The 10,065-nt window shown below is 34.3% G+C and overlaps 2 protein-coding genes across 2 annotated transcripts; both read right to left on the reverse strand.

Annotated features, from left to right (window-relative positions):
* Positions 1-3,705: 3,705 nt before the first annotated feature.
* On the reverse strand, positions 3,706-4,695 carry LOC100025571 (taste receptor type 2 member 7-like). Its single transcript, XM_007501419.2, has one exon. The coding sequence runs from the start codon at positions 4,693-4,695 to the stop codon at positions 3,748-3,750; it is 948 nt and encodes a 315-aa protein (XP_007501481.1). The 3' UTR covers positions 3,706-3,747.
* A 4,009-nt stretch (positions 4,696-8,704) lies between these two features.
* On the reverse strand, positions 8,705-9,640 carry T2R7A (bitter taste receptor Modo-T2R7A). Its single transcript, NM_001039862.1, is given in 1 exon segment — positions 8,705-9,640. A coding segment is annotated over 1 exon segment (936 nt).
* Positions 9,641-10,065: the final 425 nt, after the last annotated feature.

Here is a 10,065-nt window from a genome sequence, read left to right on the forward strand (position 1 = left end):
TTATTTCTTTCTTCATTTTAAAGATTGTTAATCCTTAAACAAAAATCACTTGACTCAATTTATCTCCTATGATATCATCTTTAAGTCACCCTTTTTCACAAACATCTTTAAAAATCTGTGCTTGACAGATCTGCATCCTATCCTATTACTCAATGCTTCTCAACCTTCTTTGTCGATTCATCATTTATCATCCCCACATTGTTGGCTTTATCCTATGCCTTCTTTTCTTTCTCTATACAGTTGCTTATGGAAATCTCATTACCACCTCTGGATTCAAATATTATCTCAATGTAGCAGTCTCCCAAATATTCAGCCCAGTCTCTTGAGCCCTACTCCAGCATCACTAAGTGCCTTTTGGGTATTTCTCCTTGGATATAACATACATACACAACTCCAACTCAACATGTCCAAAATGAAGCTAATTGTTTTCTCCCTGACTGTGCTCTCTACTCTATCATCCTTCTTGCTAATTTCCTTATTTCTACTGAGAACATCATTGTCCTTCCCCTCACCTGCATTCCTAAACTCAGATTCTCCTCTATCCCTTACTCCATATATCCCTCCACAGTACATTTGGACTATACATCATTTTCTCCACCATCCTAGTTTGAGCTCTCAAACATCTTTAGCTATGTCATTGTAATAGCCTTTCAATTGTTCTCCTTGGCTTTTCTTCCTCCTTCAATTAGTTTTCAACATAGATATCACTCCTCAAGAATCTTTAGGGGACTCCTATTCCACCTATGAGCAAATATAAACTCCTCTTTCTGGAATGTAAAGCCTTTTACAATCTAGGTCTAGCCTACCTTAATAAACTTATTATCCATTATTGTCCTTCAGACATTCTATGGTACAATTACACTGGCCTACTTGTTCTTCCTCATACATGACATTCCATTTAGCCTCCATGATGGAAGATAATCTGTCCTTGATTCCTAGAATTTTGTTGTTCTTTACTTCTGCTTCTAAAACTCACTAGCACCTTTCCAAGAACAGCTCAAATGTTATATCCAACATAAGGCCATTCTCAATCCCCTTAGCTGCTGATGTCAATGTCCTCCTGAAAATTTCCATGTATTTTCTTTCTATATATTTTGTATTTACCTATTTACATATATATATGTATATATATATATATACATGTCATTTATCCTGACAGAATGTAAGCTCCTTGAGAGCAATGATTTTTTTTATCTTTGTAAATGAAATGCCTTGCAAAATTATTAGTACATAGTACAGGAGAATATAAATAATGCTCAATAATTTTTTTTAATTTTAAATTTACTTGCTTATACAATTAAAACATAGCTTTGTACATAATAAAATTTTCATTAAATATTTCCTCCAGTTTCTATCTCATTTTAACATGATTTGACAATGAGTTTATAAGCTTTTGATACATTTTCTTTAATTAATCATGAAACTATACTTTCATCACACTGGTTATTAAGTATCACTTTGATCAACAGAGCAGTTTTCTAAGCTTTGTTTAGAATCCATTAATTTTTCAGAGGACTTAAAATGAGTTAACTTTCCAGGCCATTCAAGAATGTTTATCTCTCTTTCTTGGATAAATTTCTTAACCTTTCATGAAATGTGGCATAATGAAAGGTTGTGTTGCACTTTTGTATATTCAATAAGGAAATTTCTAAAATTCCAAAATGATTCTGCTTTTCAGCATATCAGTATATTTGTCAGAATTTAGCATTCACTAAAATATTTCTAAACTCATTAGAAGTAAAAAAAAAAACATAAACAATTTTGGGAGAATTATTTTTTTATAGTCTGATAAAGATGTCTAGATCTTACAGACTCACTGAACTTCAGACAATATATTTGATATAGCTTTGAATGAAAAGGTGAGTTTCATCAAAAATGTACTATTTTCCAATTTTCAGTATTCCAACCTTTGTATTATCTTGCATGTGACAATTTTTTTTCTTTCATAGCAAAAGGTAAAAGGTATTTTTAAACTGGTATTTTTCATTGTCTACCAACTTCAAGAAACCTATGTAGAACTATAGAGAAATCAGTAACACCCCTCTAGCTAATTAGATCATTTTGGAGATTGTTGTTTGTTTTTACAGAATTAACTCGATTACTTCAAAGCAATGACAGTTTTTAGTGCTGTTTTTTGGTTGTTGTTTCTGCTGTACTGTTCTTTAATCTCTGGTGAGACTAATTCTGTTTAAACAGGTTATTGAATGATCCAGAAATGCATGATTTTAGTATACCAAAGGCTATTGCTGTAGTTCTAATAGTCATTGAAATGCTGTAACTATTGAATGTTTCACTGAAGTTAGATAAATTCTTTAAAATAACAGCATTAAAAACCCACAAAAAAGAGAGAAATGAAATGTGTATGTCCAACTGAAGGACTAAATTGTTATCAGCCAAACAAGTGTCCAAGATAATCACAATGGACTTATGATACCATCCACAGCCATAGAAGATTGAAATCTGAATGCATATTGAAGCATGCCATCTTCCACTCTGTTTCTTTCATGAGATTTATATTATATGTGGCATATATGTCTTCCATCATTAAATGAGCAATATGGACACATGTATTACATGAAAGTATGGGTATAACCAATATCAAATTATTCACTGCCTGGGTGAGGGAGATAAAGAGGAAGAAAATCTGAATTTCAAAATGTCAAAAGACATGTTTCTACATGTTACTAAAAAAAAGGCACTGTGCATTTTCAGACAAAATCCAGAATTCTACTGATAGAAAACTGAAGAAAGACGGGACAATTAATAGAAATCAAGTTCATCTGGTCAATATCAGACATTCTTAGTGATCTTAGTGACAATAGAATCACAGATGCATGATCATCGCTTTTGATGAAATAAAATAAAATCACATCAAAAATCTTTTTTTTCTCAAACAAGCCATATCACACTTTACGTGTCTGATAAATGCTTTTTAATTCATTGATTAACTGGTTAATGTGAACTTGGTCTTAATAGTTTACTAAAAGATATAGTAATATATTGGCATCATCAAGGAATTAACAGGACAAAATAAAGACCATTATATTGAGTATATTCTATAGAAAGATATGAAAAAACAAATAAATATGGAACAAAATGAGGAATCATAGAGTAGCTGCTATTTGCATCAATCAAAGTATTAACAACAAAAACTAAAGCATGGTTCTACCAAAATATCAAACTACTAACATTAGAAGACTATGATATGTAAACAAGAAAAAAAATAAAGATTTAGTATATATGATGTTTTTTATTATAGCCAAATGTAACACAAAGGATAATTTTGTTTTACTCAAGTTAACTCAGTATTTAAAATTGTAAAATGTTATAGTCTGAAAAAATGTGTAAAGATATGATTGCAATCACATGACAAGGAAGCAAATCTTGTTCCTAATATTCTCTTGAGGTTATACATTATGCTTGAACATCTCAAATAAGCAGCAATTAATTATATTGATTTTAAATCCATTCAATTTTGGGATATCCAAATTTTTTAAAATATATTTTCTTATGTTAAGTCAAAATTTGCCCTTCATTTGTGCAGGACATCTTACCGTTCTACATGATGACTTTCCAAGAATTTGAAGACATATGTAATGTTTTTCCTCTAATGCCCAACAATTTCAATAATGTCCAAAAACAAACAACTCAAAATAACAGAAAAACTGAGGGAAGTAAGAAAAGTTCAACAAAAATTCCCCATTGCTTTCTTTCCACTAGAAGATACTCATTTCTGCAAAGGTTGGTCTAGGGCACAAGGGATTTCTCTCCTTTGAGACAATGCTTCATTTGCTGTAGTGCATTCAGGGATGTCCGCCTCAGTTTGATATTCCCCAAAATCAGGATAAATGAGTGTCCTGAGGGGTAGATGGCTGAAATTATCTCACCAAATATCACTGCTAGTTCACTCTCTGGGAAAAAGTAGCTGGATGTGGCTATGAGAAAGGCCAAACAATAAATAACAAAGAGGATGAGGAAAGAGATTACAGCTTTCATGGCTCTCAAATGGATCTCTGTGCTGGGATCTCTAGCATCCATAGCACTGAGTTTTATCTTCCTGGTATGTTTCCACATGGAAAGAATTAACAGGAAAAATGAGATCAGGGATACAGTAAAGGGAACAAGAGTTGTCAGATTGAGAAAAATATGGATCCCAAAGTATTCAGATTTACTCACTTTTAACTTCAAAGTATTATTTCTCTTGTTCTTTATGTTTATCTGGCCCCTGAAATCTTCATTAAGTTTCTCTGTTATTGGAAGGACAATTAACACAGACATGAATATGGATGCCAGTAGAATTATAAGAATCAATCTGTTAATTCTCCACTTCAGCCAAAGGAAAAGAGGGTGGGAAAAATTGGCTATCTTCAAGCAGTAAAACATGCTAAGGCAGGTAGCAAACCAGACACTTAAATGATTGGTAATTGTCCACAAGCCATCTATAATTTTCGTGAATGTACTCTTGGCATATTCATCTGGAAAAAACACCAATATAAGGCCATCTAGCATTATTATAAATAACAGGCTAATTCTGGAAATGGCTAAGCTGGTGAGAATTAAATCAACTAAGTAGATTTTTCTTTTCTTGATCCAGTCAATGAAATTCACCAGTCCAATGAATCCATTGCCCAAAATTCCCATTATGAACTCTCCAATTATTGTGATTGTGAAGAAGGTCTTCATTGCATTGTACATGTCTACAGAGGGAAAACCTTTATCTCTAGTATCAATCTTTCATTAAATTTTCAACCAACCTGCTGAAGAGACACCTGTGTTTTGCACAAAGGCTTTAAAATGTTTTCCTTTTCTCTGTTGTTATAGAGTTTCCTTTCTCCAGAAAGAAACTATCCATATACACTATGAGACAAGGATAGATATATTTTCATTTTTTAAAAAAAATTCTTGTTTATTTGAAATACATTTGATAATGATTTCCAGCCTGGAAACTAAGTGTGGCCTTTAATCATTGCTGCAGTTTATAATTTTCCATGAATGGTAGGGCTGAGCTTGTTTGCCTGCATGCAAATTGGGGCTGATTCCCTTTCATTTTGTACATTCCTTTTGATGTTACTTTCCATACAAGTCAGATTTATCATCAGTAGAACTATGAACCAGAAGACCCAAAAAATAATCCATCATTTTTACAATGAAAAGACAACTAGGCAGTAGCATAGATAAATCACTGGGTCTGGAGTCAAGAAGACATGGATTCAAGTCCAGCCTTAGCTGTGTGACCCTAGGTAAGTAAATAACTTAACCTCTCTCTGCTTCAATTTCCTCAACTGTAAAATGGAGATCATAATAATACCTGCCAGACAGGGTTACTATGAAGATCAATGAGTTAATATTTGTAAATTGATTATCACAGTTGCTGTTTATTTTTCATTTTTGAAGCAGACCAATGACATCATAGTCTGATGTTTTGACTTGCAAGAGAAATGGATTTAAGTGAGTTAGAGTTGCACAAAGTCCTCAGACTCACTTTCTGTTCCAGAATCATCCAAGTCCATTGGCAAGACATTATGCCTAAGACAGAGTAAAACATTGATATTTTTTCCACAAAAGTTAAAATTTATCATTTAAGCTGGGCATATATAACATTTTAAATAATTCTTCTTTTCTATGTATTAATTGCTTCGTGTGGTTTCTAAAAAGTCTATTTCCATGGTCAGATTTTAGTTTAAATTGTATTCATCAAATCAAAATGAAATAGCAAAGAAATAATTATGCAGAATCATGTAGCCAAAAAAAATGAGTGACACACATATGCAAATTCAAACAAATATAACTGAACAGCATCAACCAAGAATGATCGTATGAAAACCAAATATTGAATTTGATGCTACATGCAAATGGACAACAATGTCACCAAAAGTACACAGCTTCAAATCCTGTTGATTATGTTATACACTACAGCAGAGACGAGACACAATGCATTATTAACTGATAGATTTGACAAACAATGCATTTGGAATTATATATATGGAAGGATGGGGGAGAGGGAGGAAGAAAGAGAGAGTGAGAGAGAGATTTCTCATGAAAGAGGATAATTTCAAGGGGGGGAATATTAAAGTTTTATTATTTTATATTATTCTGAATTTTTTCTTCCCAATTTGAATTTTTGAAATATTGTTTCTTTACTAGAGCTATTTTGTTGATTTAGTTTAAAAAAAAAAAACTTTAACAGCAACAAAGAAATATCCTTCAGCTCCAAAACTTAGAAACACTAAAATTTCCAAGATAAGGATATCTCAAGTAGATGCCCTATGGGTACATAAGTCCACCAAAAAACCCCAGTGTGTAGCTATGTTCATTATCTATCAAGGGAGTTATTTATTCCACAAACTAAATGTAATATCTAAATTGCCTACCAAGTGGCACTCTATTTGAGAGTCCAGCACCTTATCACTTATTTGTACTCAATGGTGCCTGGGTAAGATAGCCTTTCCTAAGAGACTGCCTTGCTGAGAACCGGAGGACTACTCTGCAAACACCTAGAGGTGTTTTCTACTAAACTAAATTAAACTAGTACTGCTACTAAACTCATGAGGTGGCAATGCTAAAGCAACTTTGATCACCCCTCTCTGGCTAGGCAGATTTTTAAGCTAGTGACTAGAAGGTACTAATACTTAAAATACTAAAGTATGAAATCTGCTACCTAGACCTAGCTAAGAGCCCCCAGCCCCATAATGTCTTCTACTATTTTAATTCATAGATTTCCCTGAAGTCATAAATTTAAAAATTTAACATACTGTGATGATATAGTTTATTGTATGCAGAACGAACCAAAAAAGGCAACTAACTCAAGCCTTCCTCTATGAAGACATTCAACTCTTCTATCCCATCCCTTGGTTCTCCTATTCCCCCCCTACCTCTAAAGGTATGAATGAGAAGGAATTCCAACTTCACATGGTCACAATTCCCAGAGAAGAATAAGAAAGCTCACTCTTCATCTTAGTATCATGGACTAAAAAAAGAAATGTAGCTTCACCCAATTCATCAGCTGAATAAGATTTGAACAACTTTAGATTTTTTTTCTGTTTGAGAAAACCTCTACTCCATCACAGTCTCTACTTGAGGATCAGCATCTCTTTTTGCTGCACCATATCCCCCTAGCTGCCTAACTCTCTTCCTGGTACCTGCAGGGACATAGTAGTCATGCTTCTGGCTGGCTCTAGGTGTAGTATCTGCACTTCTCTATGTGGTACCCAATTACCCTAGCTCTTTCCAGCTGTTTCCCTCCTTTTCTTGAAGCCTAAATTGAAAGATTAAGTGAAGAAATACAGGAGACAAAAAGAGATTGGTGTGGACTGGCACATGCCTGAAATCCCTACCACTAGGAAGACTGAAGCTGGTGGATTGTTTTAGTTCAGGAGTTCTAAGAAGCAGAAGGACTCATGCAGATCTGGAGTTCTCCAGCCAGCAACAATTTGGTGAGCCCTTAGTAGTGAAAGGGGAGCACCTAGGGAGGGGCAAACCTCTTCAGGTTGGAAAAATGAAGCAAGTAAAAAGCTACTCTTCTGGGGACAGTAAGAGAGACCCTGTCTCAAAAACAAACAAAAAAGTGAAAAGTAGCTCAGTTTATACATAATGTCCCTGTATTCTATCAGGTAGATTCCTACACCAAAAGTACATTTGAACCAACATGCTTCATTTTTCTTTCCATCCAAGAGATGGTTGGGGCAGTTTTCCTTTTGGTAGCATGTTTAACAAGTTAAACTTTAAACACATTTAACTTCCTTTGTAGAAGACTAAATAAGTCCAAATATCTCCATAGAGATGAAAAAGGTGATATAGAGGAATGGGGCTGCAAACATGCTTACATATCTGTGGACAAAAGATCTAGTAAACAATCATCTTGTACCCCAAATATAATATTTAACCAGCCCTCTGGTGGCAGAGGTACACTGCCATTTAGAAACACTGTGGGTTAAGAGAAAAATCATTTTCTTCTTTCTTTTCTTTCTTTTTCTTTCCTTTTTTCTTTACTTCCTTCCCTCATTTCTTCTTTTCTCCCTTTCTCTCTTCTTCCTTCCCTCCCTCCCTTCTTCCTTCCACAAATATTTAAGGAGCACCTGCTATATGCAAAATACTATGTGAAGTAAACTATGTGTATACTCTCTTTTCATTCATTTTCTTAAACATACATTACTACAGTGATTTTTTTTTAATACAAAGGATTTTTTAAGAAGAGAAAATGTGTATGCGTTCAAAATGTATGTTAAAAAAGAAAGGGCAAATTGTTTTTCTCTTCGTTTCAATCTTTAGAGTAGTGATTGACTGGATTTTGGGGGTTTTTTTCCTCTATTTTTGTTTGCCTTGAGTACTGTGGTTAAAATGAAACACTGGGATTAAGGAGTGGAATGTTAGTGATATACAAGGAACACTCCTTGCAGAATTCACTTTGAGCCCCATGATCCATGCAGGTCAGACTCTATCTATGCTGAAGCTACTTCTCTCTATGTAAAGTTGTCCTGGAAGGAGGATGGTGACATGGGAGTAAAATCAATGAATTGCCTTATTCTATATGCTATTTCCTGAGACAGAGCCATGAAAATTTCAAACACTTTCAATAATATCCAAAACACAAACATGAAACTAATGGAAAAACTTAGGGAAGTAAGAAAGATTCTACAAGAGCTCTCACTCAATTGCTTTCTTTCCACTAGAAGTTATTTGTTTCTGCACAGATTGGTCTAGGGTACTAAGGATTTCTTCCTTTGAGGCAATTTTTCATTTGCTGTAGTACACTCAAGGATGTCTGCCTCAGCTTGATGTTCCCCAAAATCAGGATAAATGAGTGGCCTGAGGGGTAGATGACTGCAATTATCTCACCAAATATCATTGCTAGTTCACTCTCTGGGAAAAAGTAGCTGGATGTGGCTATGAGAAAGGCCAAACAGTAAATGATAAAGAGGATGAGGAAAGAGATTATAGCTTTCATGGCTCTCAGATGGATCTCTGTACTGGGATCTCTACCATTCATGGCATTGAGCTTTATCTTCCTGGTATGTCTCCACATGGAAAGAATTAACAGGAAAAATGAGATCAGGGACACAGTAAAGGGAAAGAGAGTTCCCAGATTGAGGAAAACCAGAGTGTTAAAGTATGTAGAATTATTCATTTGGAGTATTGGAGTATTTCTCTTGTTCCTCCTGCTTACCAGGCTCCTGAAATCCTCATTAAATTTCTCTATTATTGGAAAGTTAATGAATACAGACATGAACAACGATGCCAGTAGAATTATGGGAATCACTCTGTTAATTCTCCATTTCAACCAGAGGAAAAGAAAGTGGGAGAAATTGGCTATCTTCAAGCAGTAGAATATACTGAGGCATGTAGCAAACCAGACACTTAAATAGTTGGAAATTGTCCAGAAGTTATCCATAATTCTCATTATGTTAGCATACTCATATACTTCTGGGTGAAAAACCACTAAAAATCCATTTAGTAGCAACGAGAACAACAAACCAATTCTGGTGATGGCTAAACCGGTAAGAATGAAATCAACCAAGTAGATTTTCCTTCTCTTAACCCAGTCAGTGAAATTCACCAGTCCAATGAATCCATTCCCCAAAATCCCCATCATGAACAATCCAATAATCATGATCATAAAGATGGTCTTCATTGCATTTGGCATGTTTTCAGATAGGAAACTCCAATGTCTAATATCAGAGCTTTTGTATTAATTTCCAACCAAAATGTTGAAGAGAAATATTTATGTTATTAAGGTTTTGCAGTGATTTTTTTCCTGTCTTTATTGTGTCTCCTGTCTCCAGAGAGAGATTCTTTTGTATGAGGCTGAAGTTATTTTCACAAAATACTTCCTTAATTTTTTGTAAGTACATTGACATGGGTTTCTAGGAGAAAACAATATGTACCCTTTTATGACCACTGCAGTTTGTAATTTTGCATGCAAGGTGTATCTATTTGCTTACATGCAAATAGGAAAAGATTCTTTTTCATCGTTTTGCACATTTCTTTTTTTTTTTAACCCTTACCTTCCGTCTTGGAATCAATACTGTGTATTGGTTCCATGGCAGAAGAGTGGTAAGGGCTAGGCAA

Source organism: Monodelphis domestica, chromosome 8, assembly GCF_027887165.1.
Source record: "Monodelphis domestica isolate mMonDom1 chromosome 8, mMonDom1.pri, whole genome shotgun sequence".
Taxonomy (NCBI): domain Eukaryota; kingdom Metazoa; phylum Chordata; class Mammalia; order Didelphimorphia; family Didelphidae; genus Monodelphis; species Monodelphis domestica.

What these genes read in the sequence shown, in the direction of transcription:
- LOC100025571 (XM_007501419.2), bottom strand. Translation starts at nt 4,695, where the DNA reads ATGTACAATGCAATGAAGACCTTCTTCACAATCACAATAATTGGAGAG.